Source organism: Rhinatrema bivittatum, chromosome 3, assembly GCF_901001135.1.
Source record: "Rhinatrema bivittatum chromosome 3, aRhiBiv1.1, whole genome shotgun sequence".
NCBI lineage: Eukaryota > Metazoa > Chordata > Amphibia > Gymnophiona > Rhinatrematidae > Rhinatrema > Rhinatrema bivittatum.
Genome location: NC_042617.1, coordinates 365,641,933 through 365,667,189, shown reverse-complemented (window position 1 = coordinate 365,667,189; position 25,257 = coordinate 365,641,933). Strand labels below are relative to the sequence as shown.

Sequence of the window (25,257 nt, the reverse complement as noted above, 5' to 3'; positions counted from 1 at the left end):
GACATGGCTGTTTGGGGAAGCTTTTGCCCAACTCGGTTGACCATTACGGTTCAGATTAGGCAACGTTGTTGAACTACATCACAAGAAAGCCGCTCTGAGGAGAGATATTCCATTATTTGTTCCTCAATTGAATTACTTGTACCAAGTTATCTAATTGTTTTTCCCCGTTTTGCTTGGCTCCAAGTCCTGATCCCCCTGTTCAATGTAATGCATCATTGTGCAAAGCTTATTGTTCAAATGTAAACAGAGGTGATTTGTAACTTGTTTACAAGAATATCGGTATAGAAAAATGCCAAATAAATAAATAAATAAGAAAACAGACATAGCCCTGTTATACAAAAGTGAGGACCAGGAGAAGGCAGGTTAAATAACTTCAGTAGTTATTAGAAATGATATTCAGGAAATAAAAACAAACAATGCAGCACCTGCAAGCAGATTACAGGACACCAGACAATGTTTTCACAAAAGGAAACTACTATTGATTTCTTTAATGAGGTAGCAAAAGTAGTGGATCCGGGAGGGGCAGTAGACATTGCCTAATTAGAATTCTGTACAACTTCTGACACTGATAAGACTTTTGAAGACTGGTAAGCAAGTTGAATGGATTGGGAATGGGCCAGAAAGTTGCAAAATTAGGTGTAGAACTGGTTGAGGAGGAGGATGTAGTGGCAGTAAATGGAATTCATTCTAGTGAAGGCAAAGTGACCAGTGGGGTATCCAAGGGCTTGATGCTGGGACTTTTCTTTTCCCAATATCTTTATTAGCAATACTATTGAAGAGCTTGAGGGGAAAGCACAGTTGCTTATCTGTAACAGGTGTTCTCTTAGGACAGCAGGATGTAGGTGACATCATCAGATGGAGCCCGGAACAGCCTGCTGCTATCCGTGCATCCACGTGAGGTCCCCCTTCAGTCTCGTAACATAGCAAAACTACGAGTAAGAAAAATAACACAACCAAAGGTGAACCCAACATCGTGGGGAGGCAGGCAGGATTCCTGAGTACTAACATCCTGCTGTCCTAGGAGAACATCTGTTACAGGTAAGCAACTGCGCTTTCTCCTAGGACAAGCAGGATGGTAGTCCTCACATGTGGGTGATTACAGAGCTCTAGACTGCCCCATTTGATCAGAGGGAACCAAAGTAGCCGAACAAGGTGCCAACGGGCACAACACAACTGCAGCGCTGTGAGAAAAACAGAGCACGATGAAAACAGTTGGATTCAGGACTGGAATAGATTGCGGAGGACAGACTGGCCAAAAGCGCTGTCCTGGCGAGTATCCCTGTCAAGGCAGTAGTGAGCCGTGAATGTGTGGAAAGAACTCCAGATTCCGGCCCTACAGATTTCAGCGACAGGGACCGCAGGTAGATGGGCCACTGACGCCACCATAGCCCGCACAGAGTGAGCCTTCACCCTGCCAGCCAGCTGGAGGCCTGCCAGCTCGTAACAGAAGGCAATGCAATCCACTAGCCAGCTGGATAGGGTCTGCTTCCCCACCGATGCCCCCAGCCTATTAGTGTCAAAAGACACAAAGAGCTGGGTAGACTGTCTATGACTCACTGTACGGTCCAAGTAAAAACACGAGCACCTGCTTGCAAGTCCAGGGTGTGGACAGCACGTTCCCCTGGGTGAGAATGAGGCCATGGGAAGAATGTAGGAAGGATGATTGACTGGTTGATGTGGAAAGCAGTCACCACCTTCAGCAGAAATGTTGGATGTGTGCACAGCACCACATGATCATGGAAGAATTTTGTGTAGGGAGTGTACGTAACCAGGGCCTGGATCTCACTGACCCTGCGAGTGGAAGTGATCGCCATCAGGAACATAAAACTTTCAAGGTGAGGAACCTCAGGTCACAGGATTTGAGAGGCTCAAACGGATGCCACATGAGCCTTGCCAGGACAACATTGAAATCCCACAGGGTTGCCGGCGGGCAAAACAGGGGCTTCAGTTGAACCCGGCCCTGCATGAAACGCCCGACCAGTGGCTGGACTGAAATGGTCACCCCAGCAACCCCCTGGTGGTAGGCGCTGAGGTGTACCCGGACTGAGCTGGTTTGAAGACCAGACTTGGACAGGTGCCAAAGATAATCCAGCAGGCGGAGGAGCAGATAGGAGAAAGAGTCCAGTCCGTGGCCGCCGCACCAGGTGGAGAAACGCTTCCACTTCAAGCTGTTAGATCTGCAGGTGGAAGGTTTCCGGGAGTCAGTCAAGACCTTGGAAACACCATCCGAGAGCTGTAAGGACTGGAGGATCATCCGCTCAACATCCACGCCATGAAGGCCATGGCCCGGAGGTTCAGGTGGCGCAGGGTGCCCTGGTTCTGCGATAGAAGGTCGGGAGGCATCCCCAGCAGAACCAGTGCACTCATGCATAGGTCCTGGGGCAGAGGAAATCACACCTGCATTGGCCAAGAGGGTGCCACCAGGATCATGGTGTCGTCGTCCCCCCCCACCCCCACCCTCTTGCAGCTTTGTCAGAGTCCTCGAGAGGAGCGGGACAGGGGGGATACGCATACATGAGATCTTGTCCCCAGTGAAGGGAGAATGCGTTGCAAGCCGAATGAATCTTCACCAGAATCAGGGAGCAGAACATGATCACCTTGTGATTGTGGGGAGAGGAGAACAGGTCCATGTCCGGCGTACCCCAGCAATGGAATAAGGCGGCTGCCACCGCCAAATTCAGGGACCACTCGTGTGGCTGGAAAGACCGGCTGAGGCGGTCCGCCAGTGTCTTCAGGTGGCCTAGCAGGTAGGTGGCCGTAGATGCATCCCTCTGAAGAGGGCCCAATCTCAGACCTGTATCGCTTCCTGGCAGAGAGGGAAAGAGCCCGTGCCACCTTGCTTTTTGATGTACCACATCACCACCTGGTTATCTGTTCTGATGAGGATGACCTTTGAGGACTGCCTGTCCTGGATGGCCCACAAGGCATACTGGATTGCCCGCAGCTCCAGGAAGTTTATCTGGCAGTGGGACTCGGCCGCAGTCCAAAGGCCCTAGGTATGCAGGCTGTCCATGTGGGCCCACCACCCCTGAGGTGAGGCATTGGTGGTGAGGGTCATCTATGGTGGCGCGGGCTGGAACAGGAGTTCGATTTCCAGATTGGACAGGGTCTCCCAACCAGGTCAGGGAGAGACGAAGAGGATCCGTGACAGTCACCTCCAGATTCTGGTATGCCTGCCGCCACTGGAACCACAAGGCCCACTGAGGGTCCCTCAGGCAGAGGCGGGCCAAGGGGGGTCACATGGACCGAGGCCGCCATGTGGCCCAGCAGGCGGAGCAGCAGACGGGCCGGCACCCTCTTTCTGTTTTGAACAAGGGTATATAGCGAGGAGAGGGCGACCGCTCGATCCCTGGGGAGAAAAGGTTTTGCTTGTGCCGTATCCAACCTGGTGCCATATCCAGCCATGGAGACGGATTGAGGTGTGATTTGGGGGCGTTGATAACGAATCCCAAGGTCTGTAGGGTCTGAAACGTAAAGGCCAGAGCATTCAGGGCCCTGAGTGTGATGGGTTCCGGATCAGCCAATCATCCAGGTACAGAAAGACGTGGACCAAACAACGCTGAGGTAGACAGCACCACTGCCAAGCATTTCGTGAAGACGCGTGGGGCTGAAGTCAGCCCAAAGGGAAGCACTTTGTAATGGAAATGTGCCTTCCCCACCAGAAAGCGGAGGTACTTCCTGTGGTTGGGGACAATTGCAATATGGGTGTAAGCCTCCTTTGTCGAGGGAGCAGAGCCATCTCCTCTTTGGAGGAGCGGGATCAGCGTGCCCAAAGAGACTATCTTGAACTTTTCTCTTACGAGAAATTGGTTCAACGCCCTGAGGTTGAGAAAGGGGCGGAAGCCGCCATTCCTCTTCGGAATGAGGAAGTACCTCAAGTAGAAGCAGTGGCCCCACTGCTCACGGGGAAACGGGTCTACCACGTCTGCTGCTAGAAGGGTGGAAAGTTCCTATTGAAGGATGGCCTGATGGGCGGGAGTACCACACTAAGGACATGAGGAGAAGTCTCTGGGAGCCTGCTGAAGTTCAGGTGGTAGCCCTGGCGGATAATGGAGAGGACCCAATGGTCCGAAGTGATCGCTTCCCAATGGCGGGTGAAGCAAAGGAGCCTGCTACCGACTGGGGGGGTGGGGGTGGGGTCGACCACCAGGGGAACCGGCGTCTGGCTCACGCTCCCTCACCGCCAGTCAAAAACCAGCGGACAGGGCCTTCTGGGGGGCGGTTGGGTCCTCGGATCTCGCTGCTGGTGGCCCAGACCTCTAGGGCTGGAACGAGGCAGGTGAGTACGGGCAGCTGGAGTGAAGTACTTCCTTGGTTGGTAGAAGGGCTTGTGAGAGCCCGGCCTGAAGGACTTCCTAGCAGCGGAAGGGCCTTCAGAGGAGCTGGCGGAGAGTTTCTGAAGAGTATCATGCTGATCTTTCAGCTGCGCCATGACCTCTTTCACCTTATCCCCAAACAGGTTCTCGCCTGTACAGGGGAGGTACGCAAGCCTGTCCTGAACCTCCGGTTGGAGATCGGAGGCCCGGAGCCAAGCCAGTCTTTTGGTGCCAACGCTTCCTGTGGCTAGGCAGGCTGTGGTTTCGAAAACATCACAGGTAGACCTGACCTCATGTCTACTCGCCTCAAGCCCCAGCAAGGCAATGGCTGTAAGGGACTCCTGCTGTTGCTGAGGAAGGCCCTCCCCAAACTCCTGGATCTGCTTCCATAAGTTGCGGTCATATTGGGTCATGTATAGCTGGTAGGCCACAATACGGGTCACCAGCATAGCCCTCTGGAACATTTTCCTCCCTATGCCCTCGAGCTCCCTGTGTTCGCATCCTGGAGGCATGTCCGGGAGAGTCCGGCCTTTTTAAGTGTAACCGGGAATGTCAGGCCTTTTTAAGTGTGGACTCCACCACCTCAGACTGGTGGGGTAAGTGCCGCCGTTCAAAGCCCACAGCCTGTTGAACCAGATAAGTCGCATCAGCTTTCCTGTTTACTGGGGCAACAGACACCGGGTGTTCCCATATACGGAGGAGAAGCTCCTTAAAGATGTCGTGGACTAGCACCTGCCATGATCTCTTTTGGAGGACCTCCAGCATCTTGTGACAGGTATCCTCCTCTGACAGAAGCTGGAAGGGGATGGCCTCTGCCATGGCCCTTACAAAGCTGGCGAATGACAGGTCTTCGAGTGGAGATCGACACGTTCCTCCAGAGTGGAAGGCTCCGAGAGGGGTCGTTTGATAACTCGAAGGATGAGTCTGAGGAGTCATTGCCCCACAGGTCATAGGGACCCTCCTCCTCGCTAGGGTCTGGATGCCGAGGGCAGGGACCAGGAGGGGCGGTAGGCCTGGGCCCCAAAGGCACAGACGGCATCAATTGACCCCCGGGCATTGAGGGGGGCATCAGCCTTGGTATGCCGGGAGGAACCGGCGGCAGGCCGGGGAACCACAGGCATAGGCGCCCAGTCCCTGAGGCCTCATCCTCCTCGGAGGACCCAGGAAAGTCCTGAGTAGTTAGGACTGATGGAGGGGGAAGAGGCATCGCCGGCACACCCTTGGAGGGATCACGAGGTGGCACGGCACCCAGCACCATTGCTAGTGGGGGATGCCTCGGACTATCGGGAGCACCGGAGGATGGGGCCTCCAGTGGCTGATGCCGCTTTGATGGCGGCTTGGCAGCCACCGATGCCACTCCAGAACCGGAACTGTGGCGGGACGGTGACCGGTGTCTATGCTTCCTGGGTTTCCGGCACTCGGCCTGGTCTTTCCCCAGTGCAGAGGACGACGGTGACCCCGAGGTTAGGGGGAGGGGAGAGACCACCGAGGATCAATCTCCCTCTCCTTGATCCTTAGGGGTACTGAAGAGCAGGACTGCCAGGGGAAGAGACGGGGACGGCTCCCCACGGTCCTTAGGCTTGGAGGATACCGATGCCGAAGTGGAGAGTTTTGGAGAGCCAAAAAGCTTCTCCATTTTATCCAGGCATGCACGACGCCCTTTGGGAGTCATTTGATCGCACAAATGACACCCTCGGACGTCGTGCGAGGCCCCTAGGCAGAGGATACACATCTCATGCAGATCCGTGATGAACATGGTCTGCAGGCACTGGGGGCACCATCGAAAATCTGATGCTGCCATCGAAAAAGAGGCCAATGTGTGGTCGATGACCGATGGAGACCCCAAAGTGGGAGTCAGGAATAGACTGCGAATAACGACGGCAAAAGCCAAGGGTACCTACCATACGAAGGAACCGAATGCAAAGGGGGACTCGACGCAAAAAAACCCCTGAAAAAAAAAAAATCACACAGCAAAAACGCTTTCCAGGGTTTGAAGCGCCACAACCACAAGGGGGACCTCGCGTGGACATGTGGATAGCAGCAGGCTGGGTATGCTCAGTCTGCCAGTCAAAGTTTCTAGACAAAAGTTTTCCATGCCAGGGTCCATCTGATGCTGTCATCTATATGTGAAGGCTACCATCCTGCTTGTCCTAGGAGAAAAATATTGTCTGCAGATGATATAAGACCTATAACAGAGCAGACATACAGGAAGGACTGAGACAAAAATGAAAGGGGACTTGAAAAAACAGGAAGAACGGTCAAGGAAATTGAGCAGACTAGTTTAACCTTAAGTTTATTTGCCTTCACATTCTATGCGTCAAGGTTTTGGATAATGAACTTCAATGTTAAAAACTGTAAAATCATACATATGGGATGCAAAAATCCACTATACATGTCATTAGGACAAAAACTGGAATAACCCTTCAGATGATTTCAAATCAATGTAATAAAACAAGTGGAAAAGCTAACAGCATGCACAGTTGCATAGAGGGTGTTATTAAATAGGAAAGAAGATGAAATTGCCTTTATATAGGTTGCGAGTGAAACTCCCACCTGAAGTAGTGTGTTCATTTCTGGAGGCCTCATCTTCGTAAAGATATTGAGAAGATGAAAATGGTTCAGAAAAGGGTAACTAAAATTATACAATTCTTGTAATACAAACCATATAAAGAGAGGTTTAAGGTACTTAAAATATACTTGTTGGAGCAACAAAGAAGAGATATGATAGAAATTCAAATATTTAACCAACTTCTATTAAGCACAGAAGGCAAAATTTTCCCCAAAAAAAGGAAATTCAAAGAGAAGGGGGTCACGATTTGATGTTGCAGGAAGGAAGGTTCGGAGGAAATGAGCACACATCTTTATTGAAAGAGTGGTGGATGCCTGTAATAGCCTACTGGAACGGGAAGTGGCAACCAAAATTGTGATAGAATTAGAGCAGAGGCAAGGGTAGAGGTAATGCAGATACTGGAAGAATAAACTGCAAGCTACAGGGTATCCGAATGAAAGCCAGCAGGCTACAGCTACTTGGAAACCAACTAAGTCAATGCTAGCATGTTGGTGGTCAGGTAAAGTCCAGCAGAAACATGGGAATCTAACAGCTTGGTGATTAAGACATTGGAAGAGGGAGAGCCTGGGTGTTGAATTATGTATTGAAACTATATATTCATCTATTTAGGATGGTATTGAACCAAAGAGGAAGACACCAAAAAACTGACTTTGGAGGTTATAACTTCTTATTAAACAGTAAGCTTCAATGGTTGGCAGCTGGGATATATATCCTTAGCAGAATTAACCAAAAAATACTTGACGGGCTGGTTCGTTTTTATCAGCTATTATCTATTACAATGGTTCTCAACCTTTTTTCAGCCGGGACACACCTGATAGATGACTCTCACATGGTGACACACTGAACATGTGATCGTCACAGGGCTAAATGTAAATATACATTCTGCATCCTCAGGAACCCCCCCCCTCGACCCCCAACAATGGGTGCAGAGCAGAACTAGAGCATTACCCATACAGCTCACCAAACAAAAAAAAGATACTCTGATTCTGATGACATCTCAGTAAAAGCAAAACAAACTCCCTTTACTGGCAAGCACAATACCCCTCCTTATGAAAACACAGTAATTTACCAACAATGCATGTCCTATTGAGAAAAAACAACAAATAAGATTGATACAAATACCTACATGCTAGTAAAATACCTCACCTCGGTCACACACACAGAACTGACCTTCACCAAGTGCAGAAAGACCACAAATTATAAATATGGAGACAAACTGGAATGGAAAACCAAAAAGGTAATTCTGCATGCAATGCAAACATGTAGAAATGGAAAGAGAAATATAGCACCTAACATAGTCCCAGGATCTGCAATAATGCACAAAGACTAACCTGCACAAAGTTACACCTGTATTATGGAACACACTCAAACAGTAACAACCCTATCTATGAAAAGGGTTAAATACAAATATTAAACAGGCCCTAAACACTAATACACCTCCTATTACCATAGGAAAACAGAAGAAGCCAAGCTGCTATAGATGCCCACATAGTTGCAAAACTATACTAATAAATGTTACAAAACAGCTGAACAGATCATCCAACAATTAAAAACTCAAAAATTATTAAAAATTGTCCAAGTATCAATAAAATATTTCAAAACAGCAGATATATCACATAATACCCAATAATTAAAATGGCAGTCAATCAAGAAAAAGAAACTTTAAAAACCACCTTTACTTACCCTCTCCAGCAACTCTCCTACTCCTTTCCCTTGCAGGCCAATAGCACACACCAGAAACAGCAGTGGCTGCTGAAGCTCTGTCCTCACAGTCCTCTTCCTTAGAGCCCACAACCAGTCACTCACACACAGTCTCTGTCTCACACACACACCAGTAACCTCCCTAACCAGTCTCTCGCTCACACACACACACAGCAGTCAACTCCCTGACCGGTCTGTTTCTCACACACACACATACCTCACTGACCAGTGTCTCTCACACACAGCAGTCACCTGACCAGTCTCTCTCTCACACACACACACAGCAAGCACCTCCCTGACCGGTCTGTCTCACACACACACACACACACACAAGTCAACTCACTGATCAGTCTCTGTCTGTCTCTCTCTCACACACACACACACACACACACACACACACACACACACGTCACCTTGCTGACCAGTCTGTCTCACACACACACAAATCATCTTCCTGACCAGTCTCTCTCTCTCATAAAAAACACATCACCTCTGACCAGTCTCTCATTACACACAAATGTTCTTGCTCCCATTCTACCACACACACACAAAGCTGCCACTCACGCACCCAGGCTCCCATTCTACCACACACACACACACACACAAAGCTGCCAATCACGTATCCAGGCACCCATTCTACCACACACACATACACAAGCTGCCACTCACGCACCCAGGCACCCATTCTACCACACACACACAAGCTGCCACTCACACACAAGCAAGTTTCCTCTCTTATGTGGAACCTCTTCTCATTATTTGGTCCAATAAGCCTGGCCTCCGTTGGCAGCATGCAGGGTCTCTCCACTCTTCAGCCGCTGCCGGCCTGGCCTCTGGCAGCAGCATGCAGTATAAGTCCGCTACCAACTGCATCGGCCCACCGGGGGATAATCAACCCCCTGATAGGTCAGTCGGCACCTAGGGAGAAGGGAAGCACAACTGGGGCAGGGGGACACCGGGAGCCACGACACACCTGCCAGTGCTTGGTGACACATTGAGTGAGAATCGCTGATCTATTATGTTATTTTTTTTTTTTAGCATCCTAAACCTTTGCAATATTAAAACAACAACAAAAGGCCACTATGTTACTCACCAAGTCATCATCTCCTTCAGTTACATCGTAGTTAGGCAGCATTGCCCCTTCCATTGTAGTACTCCTGAAAACCCCTTTAATTTTGCTGCCTATCCTGCTGATTCCAAAGGATTCTCCTCTTTTCTGTGTGCTTCTAAGTGGTATATAGAAACAAAGCACACAATGTGAAACAAATTGTAGTGCAAATTCAGAAAACAGTCACTTATACCTAGAAACCTACAAAATTACATCCAGACTCAACTGTTTGCAGCTTGTTTTTAATGACGTTTAACCAGGTCATCAAGATTATACATTCAAAATGAAAGGAATGTTGGAAGCTCAATACAAGCCCACTTTGGTTCTTGAAAACTAACATGGCAAGAGAGGAGTACTGACTAACTAATAAGCAAAAATATAGCTGTGATTTGTTTATATGCCAATTATACAATCAATATCTCAACTGATTTTCCTTTTAACCCTAGTACTGTACAATGCCTGTTCCAAAGTGGTCACAGCACAGTTTGCTATCTGAAAGGCAATTAAACAATTAAGCATTTATGGTTGTTTTCACTAGTACATTAGGACAGAAATAGAGCTACTAGAATTAGTCTAGTTGAAAATGGGGTGCTTATCCAATCCTCTTCAGAATCCAGTCAACTGTCGGTAAAGCTCAGGCAACAAGGACCTTTACAATGCTAAGAAATATATACCTACCACTTGGGATCAAAGGTTGCCAGGTGTTAAAAGTTAATTGTTCAGATGGAGCACTGAAGACCTTGGGCACATTAGCCCTTTTCCAATCCATATGATAATATGCTAGATTAGAGCAGACTAATTGGATTGAGAGCCAAAAATTGAAAAGGGCTAGTTAAAAGACAGAAAAAAAAGAAATATCTATATATATATATATAGCATATTATCATATGGATTGGAAAAGGGCTAATGTGCCCAAGGTCTTCAGTGCTCCATCTGAACAATTAACATTTTAACACCTGGCAACCTGGGGACTAAGATGCAAGGGGAATGCATAAAACCCCAGATTTTGTCTGGGATAGAGTATCAACAAAGGATGAATAAGGAAGCAAAATCACGAGCTAATAATATTGCAAACCATAGGGTAAGCTAGGTTGGTATAAGCAGACTAACTCCCTAGAAACCAACCAGTTGGTGCCAGCAGGTTGGTAGTGGTTGGGTACTGTTTAAATTATTACAAAATCTTGGAGTGAGTAATGGGTGGCTGGGGGCATGCTAACTGTTGAATTACATATGGCATCTTATTGCTCATCTACCCAGGATAGTAGAGAAAAAATGAGGAAGAAAAACTGATTGGATAAGGAAAGATATGCTACAAGCAGTAAAACTTCTACATCTGTCAGCTGAGATATATCCTTGCAGGGTGGTTCAACTGGGCAGACTGGATGGGCAACTGGTCTTTTTCTGCCATTATCTACTATGTCACTATATGTTGCTCTATGGTGGTACACCAGCACTCAGTATCAGATCAGATGGGTGCTATTCAGAATGAGCATGCTAACTAAACATGAATTATTGTTTGGGGGAATGCTGCCCCCTGTTGGTAGAAAAGGCTTGCTGCATCTGGATTTAAGGGCCTTTATTTGCAGCTACCTGGTATCATCATACTTTTATCCTTCCCCCTACCTACTTATTAAAGGGCGCAGTCATTACAAAGATAACTCTGGACGGCAGGCTCTCTTAGGATTCTTCCTCTTCTACCTACCATGTGGGATCAAAGGAAAAACACTGGGAGTGCTGCAGCACTTCTACTGGCCTCAGCCAGCACAGAAGGGAGCAAAAATATAAACAGCATGCCTCAAATATTTTTTTTTTTACATAACTGATTTTTTTTTTTTAATGGATTTGGCTTCAAATATGATTTAATCACAACATGATCTTGAAAGATGGATTAACTGTACCCATTCCATATTAAAAGAAAGAATTTGGGTGGCCACATTGGCCCTGAAGAAAACTATAAATCTTTGCAGGCTGCAATACCTTTCGAAGGACCAAGAAAAGGATATTATCATGCACGAGCATTTGAGACCACATGCGAGACCTACATCTCTTTTGTTGATCTAAGAAAACATATTGCAGCCTATAAAAATTAAATATTACATGTATTTAAACAGAAAAAAACCCAGCACTATTTCCTCTCTCTATTTACACTGTTCTTGGAAAGGGCAAACGAAAGAACATTAAAAACTGCCATAAAATTTTAATAAAATCAGACTTATTCAAAGGGCAGAGGCTCAAAGTCAATGCACAATGAAATGTACACTAATATTGCAATTAAGGCTTTAGTGGACCTTCATTTGGAAATAAGTTAGTGAGAGGAAATGAGGGCTCCTAAAATCTGCTCCTTTGTAAACCTGGAAACTTAGTATACAACGTTACAATGCTTCTAAATTTGGATACATGGAATTACTTGTGATTCTCAAAACCTAAACTATAACCGGAAACTGAAAATGTGTTCAATTACAGAAAAAAAAAATTCTGTTAGTAGCTATGTAGTCCAAAAGAAATCAGGTAAAGATTAAGAACTTTTCAACATTTACTGTTTGCATCAGGAGTGATCAGCTGTAAAACATGACAGCCATAGTCTCCAATTGCTGTATAACACATATATATATTGCTTATTTAAGCTTTTTACGCGCATCTAGGCATTAATACAAGCATACGTGGCGTGCAAGAGACCCTGACTTGCGTCAAAGCAGTAGCAAGAGGAAGCAAAATGCTAGATAGGAGTATTAGAACAGAATGAGCATAAGAGTAAACAGATGAGATGAAACCCCCCTGGCTTGAAAAGGCAGCCTGCCAGAGGGAAGCGGGTTCGGTGCAGTATTTTACATTTTGTTCTTCGCTAGAGCAACTTATATGTAAAAAAATAAATTAAAATACCAAGAGGCAGAAACTGTAAGGGAAAAGAGACAGACAAACACAAGAAAGACAAACAAACGGTATGATCTTTAGTGTAGTCATTTGATTTTGGCATTCCTGCATTCAGCTTTTGCCAATTCATAAAAGCATGCTGCCAAGTATACTGCCTTTACAACACACCCTTGGCAAGGAAATGAAAGCTCTTTCTTGCCATCAAAATTACTTTTGAAAATCTGAATGAACCGCCTCTAACAGATAGGAAGATCATTTTATGTTAAAGCTGACATTCATGTCACTGAATCTTAAATTAACTAATGAATAATGAGACAAGATGTCAAGTTAATAATTGTCAAAAAAATATATATAATCAGATTCTATGGCCCATGGAATAGCTACTGTTCTGCAAAGAAACTCAGTGATGGAGAACTGCCTTCTACTTTTGCATAACTATTATACACAACAGTAGGAAAAATTGTGTTAACGTTAACGCAGGCATTAACATGTATTAAATGCCTGAGTTGCAACAGAGATTTTACCACTAACACATTACTGCATTAATTTAAATGAGCTGCTAATAAGTGCAATTATGCAAAGCAGCTCTATTAAATGAAACACAGAAAACACTAACAGATCTGTATTAATGGTGCCGTTTACGCCCTATACCTTTAGAGATAAAAACATTATGTGTTTAACACAAAGCGTTTATAACAGGTTACTGCAAGCATTTAATATGCTGTTTGATAAGGGGCATAAAGCCTTTAGGCGGTGCTATTCAGCACGGGTCAGACTGCAAAGTTATCCGGCTAACTTTGGAGAAATATTCAGTAGTGCAACCGCACTACTGAATATAGCCGGCTTTCTTAAAGACAGCCAGATAAGTTTATCCAGCTAACTTTAGGCCAGTTCTTTTATGCAGACACAGCCAGATAAGCTCTCTGGCTAACTAATATTGGAGTTAGCTTGATAACTTAAGCTAATCTAACTCCTCCCAGAAATGCCCCTACATTACCCAGCTAAATTTAAGCTGGATAATGAGGTAAATGCCCAAAATATTCAGAAGTCTGCATCTGGCTGGATAAGGTGCAAGTTATTTGGCTAATTGTCACTTAATAGGGACCCCTTCATAAACAGCTTGTTAAAATGCACTGCAATAATGAGTCCCTAAACCTTTCCTCTTTTATAAGATTGTGTTTCAGATTTTAATATAAATAATGGGACCCATTTTGTATTGAAATAATATTTGAAATAGAACAGTGGAGTTGCCATATGATCACACATTAAAGGTTTCCTTGGATCAATGAAACTTGGTCTGCACTTTTCGTTATTTACATTAACTGTTCAAAGTGCAGCATCAGCTCATTCTGTGGTTCAGATTTTAATATGCAATCCAACTGACATAGGGAAAGGCATGTGCTTTTTCACCTATGACATTTTATGACCTCTCCTAGCTTTACTTTACTGGCTTCCTATCAGGTCCTGTCTGGTTTTCCTCTTATACTCATGATCTGGCATTTTCTTATCTTTTCACTCTTATTCAGCATTACTCTGCTGCAGTCCTCTCCCATTCAGTCTCATACACTTCTATGAATTGCGCACAAACATCCTCCTCTTGCTTCAGGGTCTTTTCCTTCCTAGAATAAAATTATCCCTGATATCCAAGATGCTCCTTGTTAATGCTCTTCCAGAACAGGTTAAAATCCCATCTTTTCAGACTAGTTTATCCTGTCTCCTTTCTCCCTAGATTTATTTGATTCTCTCATTTATTAAGTATCACTGTTTTGTTAATATCTTGAACCTTTGAGTTGTGCTCATAAGGCACCCATGGCAAGCTGCCATTCAAAAACTGTAAATAAATACCGGTAAGTGTCTCATTTCAATTTTACTTTGTTGAACTAGCAGTGTTCTACTAACATTTTACTACTGTGAATGCCCGATTCATATTTACAGTTCAAGAAAGCAAAACGAGCAGAAAGAGCAAGGGATACTAGGATGGCTCTCTGGATTAGCACCAATTTACAGAGCCTTCACTTTTATAAACAGATGTGATTCATGGTACATGCACACAAAAAAAGCTATGTTTTGCAATACTTGGTCTAAGTTGAAAAAGATATTAAAACAGACATGAACAAGAAACAAAAATTGATAGACTGATCTGCAGGGGTTAACATCACTGATTTTATTTGCAACATATAGGGAGGAGTACCCTAGTGGTTAGACCATGGCCCAGGGAAACCAGTGTTCAAATCCCAGTGTCGCGCCTTGTGACCTTGGGCAAGTCACTTTACCCTCTGTTGCCTCAGGTACAAAATTAGATTGTAAGCCCTGTGGGGATAGGGAAATACCTATAGCATCTGAATGTAATCCGCTTTGATGTACACTTTGAAGTGCCGAAAAGCGGAATATAAAAATCTAAATAAATAAAACATATAAAAATACAAAAAGAGTAATGGTAGATTTATGGTTACACTTTATGATTCCACACTTACATCAAAGATATTACTGGTAACCAAAGGAGGCACATGGAGATCTCTTGAAGTATGAAGGTCCACATAAGGCAATTATTGATATAAATTGTGTTGAAATTTAAAATTTAGATGTGTTAATTTTTAGACTCTATTCAGAGAAAGGAGTTGAGCTTTTTAGTGATATCCTTTCACAATCGGACTGGGAATTGGGTACTAGTCAAAACTCATTACTCGCTAAAAACTGTTCAGTGACTTATGTGAAATCAACTGTAGCCTTGGTCTACTTTCCAGTGGACAAGTGTTCACATCATTAAAACAAAACAAAACAAAAAAAACAAACTACCACAATTTGATACTAAATTGGCAACACTAATGGCGTTTCAGGAGAGAGGTCAAATGTCACTTATAGATGAAGAGAGGTACTGAGGCATACGTTTTCAAGGACAGGAGTCCACCTACATTTGACGAAATGGACCCTTGGTCTTTAATAAACTTATTGAGGCATACGTTTTTGATCTATAAGGTGCCACCAGCTTCTGCATCATTTTGTCTAGTGAAAATTTAATCTATTTTATACTTTGTACTGAAGGGTGACAATGTGCATCAATACCACTAAAACAAGATAGATTTAACTATTTCAGCAGGATTGGAGCATGAAAGCAAAATTGCTTACCTTGTAATAGGTGTTATCCCAGGACAGCAGGATGTAGTCCTTACATGTGTGTGATGGCATTGACGGAGCTCTATCACGGAAAACCTTCTGTCAAAGTTTCTAGAAATTTTTGACTGGCACACTGAGTCCACTGATCATGCCCAGCATGCCATGATTCCTCGAGCCACAGGGGTCTCCCCATCAGTTTCATGTATAGCAATAAGCATTAGCAAAAATAAAATAATAAAAACGTATCGGACCCAACTCCGCGGTGTGGCGGGAGGGTTTCTTGAGGACTACATCCTGCTGTCCTGGGATAACACCTATTACAAGGTAAGCAATTTTGCTTTATCCCAGGACAAGCAGGACGCTAGTCCTCACATATGGTTGATTAGCAAGCTATAGGCTGAATCATTTTGTAGTGGACAAACACTGAAGTACTGTTGGAAAAATTGAGGCAGCCTAAATCACAGCACGCTGGATGTAGAAGGAGTTGGGATTATGGTGGAAACAAGTTCTGTAAGACAGATTGTCCGTAAGCTGAATCTTGTCTTCCTTCTTTATCCAAGCAGCAATGAGCTGCAAAAGTGTGAAGAGAACTCCAAGTTGCAGCTTTACATATGTCAAGAACTGGCACTGAACGATAGTGTGCTACTGAGGTTGACATTGCTCTTACTGAATGCACCTTTACTCGTCCTTGGAGAGGAAGGCCTGCATTTTCATAGTAGAACTCTATACAATCTGCTAGCCAGTTAGAGTTTGTTTGCCCACTGGATTATCCGGTTTGTTTGGATCAAAAGAAACAAAAGGAGTTGAGTGGATTTCCTGTGGACTGCAGTGCGGTCTAAATAATATGCACGCGCACATTTACAGTCCAAGGTATGTAAAGTTCTCTCACCTTGGTGAGAATGTCGTCTTGGGAAGAATATGGGCAAAACTATGGATTGATTCAAATGGAATTTCATAACTACCTTAGGAAGGAATTTTGGATGTGTACGGAGTACCACCCGGTCATGGAGGAATTCTGTATAGGGTGAGTATGTGACAAGTGCTTACCTACTTGCCTACAGCGGTAGGAAGGACCTACCGCTGAAGGATCTCCTCAACCATCACTGACTCTCATTCTCCCACCCCTCCCTAATCCCTACCCCCCCTCTTTTCCCTCTCCCCTTCCCCCCCACCCAACCTCACCCTTTCCTTCTCCCACTGGACATACCATGCTAATAACTGCCTAGGATAAATCTATGTTTACGTATCTTATAGTTTTTGTTGATTATATATTTATCTCTCTCTAATTGTTTCTTAGTTTAAATTTTGTACTGTCTTCCATTGCCCAGGTTTTACGCTCCCTGTTTAATGTAACTTTACTTTCTACCTTGATGTTAATTGGTTTCCCCTCAGTTACATTGTAAACCGGTACGATAAGACCTAGTCTTGAGCATCGGTATAGTAAAAGAAATTAAATAAATAAATAAATAACTCACTAACCCTTCTAGCAGATGTAATGGCTATTAGGAAGATAGTCTTCCATGTGAGAAATTTAAAATCGCAGGAATTCATAGGTTCAAAAGGAGAACACATGAGCCTTGTTAGCACTAAATTAAGGTCCCATTCTGTCACTGGTGGCAGTATTGGTGGTTTAAGGTGAATTAAACCTCTCATAAATCTACTGACAAGAGGTTGCACGGATACTGGTGCATCTCCTATTGTATGATGGTAAGCTGAAATTGCACTTAGGTGTACTCTTACAAATGAGGTCTGGAGACCAGAATCTGAAAGGTGCCATAGATAGTCTAGTAAAGAGGGTGTGGGACAGGAAAAAGGGTCCATGTCTTTTTGTGTACACCACAAGGTGAATCTTTTTCACTTCGAAGTATAGTTTTTTCGTGTGGAAAGTTTATGTGAAGCTATAAGCACTTGAGAGACATTAGTTGAAAGATTGAGTGGTTGTAAAATCAAGCTTTCAACATCCAAGCTGTCAGAGATAGGGATTGAAGGTTGGAATGGCGCAACCTGCCCTGGTTCTGAGTTATGAGAGTGGGAGCTATGCCCAGGCGAATTGGCTCTGTGATCGAGAGGTCGAGAAGTATGGGAAACCACATTTGTCAAGGCCAATGTGGGGCTATGAGTATCATGGACTCCTTGTCCTGTTGTAGCTTCACTAAACAATCATTTTCTCAAAAATTGATTACTGCAACTCTCTGTTACTCGGCCTCCCTGCTAACAACATCAAACCCTTACAAATGCTGCAAAACGCCTCAGCCAGGATTCTAACTAAGACCAACAAAAGAGATCACATCACCCCTATCTTGAGGGACCTACACTGGCTCCCAATCAAGTTCAGAATTCTTTACAAATCACTAACGATCATACACAAAGCCATTCACAAGCTCATTCCACTGGATCTCAACATGCCACTTTGAATACACGTAGCTCCTAGACCGATGAGAGCAGTATATAGAAACACTCTCCATGTCCCACTCATCAAATCCTCTCTCAGCAAATGAGCCATGTCTACAGCAGGTCCTGCACAATGGAACTCTCTACCTCCAGTACTCGGGTTGGAACAATGCCCGATCACTTTCAAAAAGAGACTAAAAACTTGGCTATTCGAACAAGCGTTTCAGTTATGCCAATGAGATACCTCCTCCATCACCTTACTAGCCAACAGGCCAATTATCAGACTAACTATCCATTCAGTCTATACACATAGTTTAGCATACCAACTCTACAACCGAGCAATCCAAGTTTACTCATAGCACCTGACCTTAATCTATTTCCAGTATGTACCTGGATCTTCAGCCAGACCAGCCTTAGCTCAAAAAAAAAAAGTCTTATTCATTGTTCTTATACTTTATATCGTTTTTCATCCCTTATTCCACATGTATTTGTCCCAAGTTTCTATGCCCTGTTTCAATGTAATTGCATTCTTACATGCTTGTTAGTTACAATGTAAACAGAGATGATATGTAATATTCTACATGAATCCAGGTATATAAAAATGTTAAATAAATAAATTTGGGGTATTAGCGGTATCTGGGGATACGCGTATAGAAGACCTGAGTTCCAAGGGCGAGCAAAGGCGTCCTTGGCTGGCTGGTGTTTCTGATTGTGTAGAGAGAGGAACCTGTCCACTTTGTGATTCAGGTCTGATGCAAAGAGGTCTATTGTTGGTTGTCCCCAACGTTGGAATATCTTGGTCGCTACTAAGGGATCCAGGGATCATTCGTGAGGTTGGAACTGACGACTGAGGCGATCTGCAACTACGTTGTGAATGCCCGCTAGATAAGTGGCCCGGAGAACCATGGAATGTATCAGGGCCCAGTCCCAAATCTGTGCGGCTTCTTGACAAAGGAGATACGAGCCTGTACCCCCCGTTTGTTCAGGTACCACATGGCGACTGTGTTGTTCGTTTGAATCAGAATAGTCTTGTGTGAAAGGCAGTCCTTGAACGCATGTGGAGCATAACGTATAGCTCGAAGTTCCAGGAAATTGATTTGAAATGTTGCTTTGAGTTTTGTCCAAATACCCTGGGTTTGGAGATTGTCTATGTGAGCTCCCCAACCTAAGGTGGGGAGCTGACAGTGGTTGAATTGCTTGTATCCATTGTGATCTCAATGTCCATTGGGATATTCTCATGGCTAATCTGGCCACAGGGGTAACGAACTGTAGAGGCCATGTGACCTAGCAGAGTTAGAAATTGATGAGCTGTTGCTTGTTTTTGCGAGCGTAGTGAGTTTGCTAATAAGGAGAGTTTCCGCCTGATCCTCGGGTAGGAAGGCTCTTGATAGTATGGTGTTCAACTCTGCTCCTATGAATTGTAGTAGGTGAGACGGGATGAGATGGGACTTTTGGTAATTGATGAGAAAACCCATCGAGTGGAGCAGATTGTTCATCTGAGAGAAGCCAGAGCTCCTTGTTGAGATTGACTTCTGATGAGCCAGTCATCTAGGTAGGGGAAAACATGTACACTTCTCTTGTATAATTGTGCCGCTACCACTGCTAGGCATTTTGTGAATACTCTGGGTGCTGAGGCAAGTCCGAATGGTAGAACCCTGTATTGGAAATGCTGTTGACCCACCAGGAAACACAGATACTTGCGATGAGGAGGGAATATTGGAATGTGAGCGAAAGCATCTTGTAGATCCAGAGAACAGAGCCAGTCTCCTGTTTGAAGAAGGGGAAGCATGGTGCCTAAAGAGACCATCCTGAATTTTTCGTTCCGTAGAAATTTGTTGAGATTTCTGAGGTCTAGGATGGGATGTAGGCCTCCGGTTTTCTTTGGAATGAAGAAATAACAGGAGTAGAATCCTCTGCCCTGTTGAGGCCGGGGTACCGGTTCCACCGCTCTGGCTCTCAGAAGGGTGGATAATTCTGCTTGCAGAAGAGTGATGTGATTTTTGTTTATCCAAAGAGACTTTGGAGGAGAGTCTTTTGGAATTGATAGGAAATTGAGTTGATAACCTCGTGATATCATGGAGAGTACCCATTGGTCTATTGTTATCTGTAACCAATGGTTGTAATAGAAGGAGACTCCTACTGGTATGTTTGGGTTGGGATTGTAGAGATGGCTGCTGTTCTCTGGCGTTGTCTCAAAAACATGCAGCTGGTCCTGTTTGCGCTGGTGGTTGAGGCCTAGCAGTTCTAGGTTGCCTGGGCTGAGATCTTTGTTGTGAGCGGGAAGATCTGCCCCTAGGTGCTGGTGGATAATACCTTCTCGGCCTGAAGTACAGCTTTCTGGTAACCTTTCTCGGTTGACGACAGTCGCTAAAGAAGAGTCTTGTGGGGCAGCAGATAACCGACGCAGTGTCTCTGTATGCTCTTTAAGTTGGGCTACTGCGTCCTGAACCTTTGATCCAAAAAGGTTGTCACCCATGCAAGATAAGTCTACCAATTTATCTTGTACCTCAGGTCTGAGGTCAGAGGCTTTTAACCAGGCCCAACGGTGTGCACTGATCCCCAAAGCTGCAACCCTTGAAGAAGTTTCGAAGCTGTCGTATGCAGCACAAACCTCATGTTTTCCAGCTTCTGGTCCTTTATGGACAATTGCATTGGCTGCATCCTAGTATTGCTGAGGTAGGGAATCAGTGAGCTGCTGCATTTGTTTCCAGAGATTTCTCTGGTATTGCTTCATGTAGAGTTGGTAAGACGCTATCCTGGAGTTAAGCATTGCTTCTTGGAAGACTTTCCTTCCTAGAGAGTCTAGGAATCTATGATCCTTCCCTGATGGTGTAGACGAATGGGATCGTATTTTTTTAGATTTTTTTTGAGCAGACTCGACCACTACTGATTGGTGTGGTAGTTGTGCCCTTTGATAACCAGGGATATGCTGTACTAGATATGTGGTGTCCATTCTCCTATTAACTGGCGGGACCTAGCATGGATGTTCCCACAATCTATGTTGTAACTCTACCAGGACCTCGTGGATAGGAATGGCTAGGATTTCCTTGGGGGGGATCCACAAATTGAAGTACTTCTAATGTTTGCTGCCTTGTATCCTCCTCAGACACTAATTTAAAAGGGATTGTGTCTGCCATATCTTTTATGAAGGTGGTGAAGGGTAAGTCTTCTGGTGGAGACTTTTTTCTTCCTTCAGGAGGAGATGGTTCAGACATAAAACTTTCCGATGATGAATCTGTGTTTCTATCCTCCCAGGAGTCATACGGTGCATGTTTGGAAGGAGAAGTAGGAGAAGAACTCAGTGGTATTGATGGAACCACTGGTCTGAAGAGTCCTGAAGATCCTGGTTGAGGTTCATCGAGTGGGGACTGATCAAAAGTATCTCCTATACCTTCTGGCTTAGTAGGAATAGGCTGTGATGGCAAAGCACAGATGAGTGCATTGAGTTTTTCCATAAGCGGTTGAAAAATCGAAGCATCTGGTTGTATTGGAATCCCCGGTATGGGTACTGGCATCGGAAACGGCATCGGGGATGGTAATGGTGATGGTATCGGTGCTTATCCTGTCTTCGGGGCTGGCCCCGGCATCGGTGATGGCACCGGCATAGACGAGGGTATCGGCGTCTATGGTCGGTATTCCTGAAGCGCTTCTTGCACTGCCTGGCGGATGAATCCGCTCAGTTCCTCCGTTATAGCTGATGCAGGCAGAGCAGCTATACGTTGTGGCAGTGAAGGCATCATCAGCTCTACCACAGGGCCCTGTGGCGGCTCGATGTCTGGCACCTCTAGAGGTGGGGAACGCCTTGGTGTAGAAGGCCTCGGTGATTCTTGTAGATTTATTTATTTAGCTTTATATACCGACTTTCAAAATAATATCAAGACGGTTAACAATGATTAGAACTTGCAGTAGCAAAATTCATAAAAACCAAGAACTCGTAAAACAGGTAACTTACTAAAAACTCACTAAAAGTTACATAGTTGATTCCAATATAGTAATAAGCTAAAAATAAATAAAATCCATTAGATTAAAAACTTAAAACAAAAGACAAAATAAAAGTCTTAAAACCTACATTTTCCCATTTAAGCCCTTCTAGCTACCCCTCTATCATTAACCAGGCCTAAACCATGGCAGTTCTTGTCCTGTTTTACGGCTTATTATCCCAGTGAACCCTTATCTCCTATTGTCATCCATTAGCAAAGTAAGAGAAAGAAGGAATCAATTGACCTCATTAAAAGCTCGTTGAAAAAGCCAGGTCTTAATCTGCTTTTTAAAGCTATTGATATTCTCCTCCAATCGAATATCAACCGGAAGGGAGTTCCACAACCCAGGACCAGCCAGGGACAATGCTCTCTCTCTAACGGAGCCTAAGTGGGCTAGTTTGGGTGACGGGATTGAAAGTAGAGCTTGCCCAAGTGATCTCAAATTTCGTACTGGGACGTGAATACGCAGGGATGCATTAAGCCATTCAGAATTGTTTCCATATATAGCTTTGTGAATTAAAGTAAGGCACTTAAAGTGAATGCGAGACTGAACCGGCAGCCAATGCAGCTTCATCAACACTGGAGAAATATGATCATATTTCTTTATGTTGGATAGCAAGCGAGCAGCCGCATTCTGGAGAAGTTGCAGAGGACGAATAGATGACAAGGATACTCCTAACAGGAGCGCATTGCAATAATCTAATTTTGGTAAAATCAGAGCCTGCAAAACAATTCGAAAATCGCTTAGATGCAATAGGGGCTTCAATTTTCTTAAGACTCTCAACTTATAGAAGCCATCTTTTATAATAGACTTAATTGATGGCTTCATGGTTAACTCGGAGTCGAGGATCAAACCCAAATCTCTTACTTCTCTTACAATCTTATGAGATTGGGTATGGGCTAGTAGATCAGTCTCTATTTTCTCAGTGATCTTGTTACTGATGAATAGAATTTCCGTTTTTGCATCATTTAGTGAAAGTGACATGTGCATAAGAAGTTGTTTTATAGACGTAAAGTACATGTCCCATAATTTCAAAGTATCGGATAGAGAATCTTTAATGGGTAACAAGATCTGAATATCATCGGCAAACAGATAGTGTACTAATCCTAGCCCTGCCAAAAATCTACAAAGTGGTGCCATGTAAATATTAAACAGGGTTGGAGAAAGGGAGGACCCCTGTGGGACTCCCGCATGGAGTTCCACCTTCTCTGATTGAGCTATACCCAATTTTACTAAATAGGATCTATTGGAAAAAAAAGATTCAAACCAGCTCAATGTTTTGTCTGAGAGCCCAACTTCCTGCAATCTTAAAATTAGAGCTTCATGACTAACAGTGTCGAATGCTGCTGTTATATCTAAAAGGATTAGCAAGTAGGAAGTATTTTGGTCAAAACCTTTTTGAATAGTATCACACAAAGACAGTAAAAGAGTCTCTGTATTATGAGCCTTCCTAAAACCGTATTGAGAAGGAAAAAGAAGGTGATGATCTTCTAGATGGTCCATAAGCTGACGATTTACCACTTTTTCAATTAATTTGGCCAAAAACGGAAGAATTGAAATTGGTCTATAGTTAGCTAAAGTTTCCGGGTCTAAATGGGCTTTTTTCAAAATAGGTTTAACTGTGGCACATTTTAAATCATCGGGGAATCTACCTTCTTCTAAAGACAGATTAACAATATCGGCCAATGGTTTGGCAATAATGTCTTGAACCATCTTAAGGTAGTTACTGGGCATCTTGTCTAACGAATGTTTGGCTGGTTTCATCTTTCTGATTAAATTAACGATTTCTAAGGAAGAAACTAAATCAAATGAAGCCCAATGGACTGAGGGATTGGTAGGTAAAATGATCTTTTGTGGGGTCTGAATGGTAAGGTTTTTTTGAACAGCTAAAATTTTTTCTTTAAAAAAAAAGCGCAAACTCATTACTTTTCTCCTGAGGGTTATTAGACCCAACTGAGGAGTTTCCTTTCACATTGACCAGCTCAGATACATAGGTAAAGAGAACCCTAGGGTTAAATTGGTATTTAGGCTTCAGGCTGCTCCAGTGATAACAGGGCCTCCGGAATCTAAGAATGTCAGTGCCAATGTCAATGTTTTATACTATGTTCAGTGGCTTTTTCAAGCCCAGGCATTGACGAAGTCTCCCAGTCGTCACCGGTGACGACCGGTCTCCCGAGCCCTCCAGTCGACGCTTTTTAATAACCAGCTTTTTCGACGCTCCGGCCGGAGATGAATAGGTAGACGTCAATGTAGAAGGTAATAGCTGGATGTGGAAAAGGTGTTCCATCTTTTCCTGATGTGCTTTCCGACCTTTAGTGGTCATTTCTGCACATTTTGGGCACGACAAAACGTCATGGGTTTGTCCCAAACAAAGCACACACTCAAGGTGTGGATCAGTAATCGACATCGCTCGATTACATTTAGGACATTTTTTAAAACCTGTGGCCATGATAACCAGGGCAGCAGTCGATGGTTATCTGACAAAGTATTGTGAACTCAAATAGAGTCGGAAACAAAAATTCTACTCACTGGCCGGTGGTTGAAGAGAGACCCCGATGTGGGGAATGAGAAAAGAGGGATTTTAATCTGGTTTTTTTTTTACAAAGTTGTGTGAAGAAAATCTCACAGGGCTCCTGCTCTGCGATGCTAACTGCAGCGTGGAAAAACTAAGACTGAAGGGAGCTCTCAGTGGCTCGAGGGATCATAGCATGCTGGGCATGCTCAGTGGGCTCAGTGTGCCAGTCAAAAGTTTCTAGAAACTTTGACAGAAAGTTTTCCGTGATAGGGCTCCATCAGTGATGTCACCCATATGTGAGGACTAGCATCCTGCTTGTCCTGGGATAATAATAGTATATAAATTAAAAATGGAAAATAGTCATGCATTTGACTCAGAATTATAGTATGATCTTAAATGACACACCATTAGAATGAGTAGAAGGCAAAGATGGCCACTGCACAGGAAACACGCTAGTGACTCAGTCCTTGGATTTTCCCTGATACAAGCCGAATTTTGGAGCTGTTTTCTTATTACTTGAAACTAAACATGCCTCATACCAAAAGGAAGGCGAGAATCAGAGAGGTTGTTACATCGACGCCTGTTCCTGGATTTCGTCAACCAACGATTGAGTCGATGCTAGCGGGGCCCATGTTTTCATTGCCGGAAGGAGGAGCCGCGAGAGAAGTCAACGCTGAGCAGACGCTGACGC

The 25,257-nt window shown here is 44.3% G+C and overlaps 1 protein-coding gene across 4 annotated transcripts in view; it reads right to left on the bottom strand.

Annotated features, from left to right (window-relative positions):
* Positions 1-25,257, bottom strand: part of SNX14 (sorting nexin 14) — a 271,117-nt gene that overhangs the window by 91,851 nt on the left and 154,009 nt on the right. For all 4 annotated transcript variants that reach the window (XM_029595485.1, XM_029595488.1, XM_029595486.1 and 1 more), the window contains one exon: positions 9,680-9,812. In XM_029595485.1, coding sequence (XP_029451345.1) covers positions 9,680-9,812 — 133 coding nt within the window. The remainder of the gene's footprint in view (positions 1-9,679; positions 9,813-25,257) is intronic.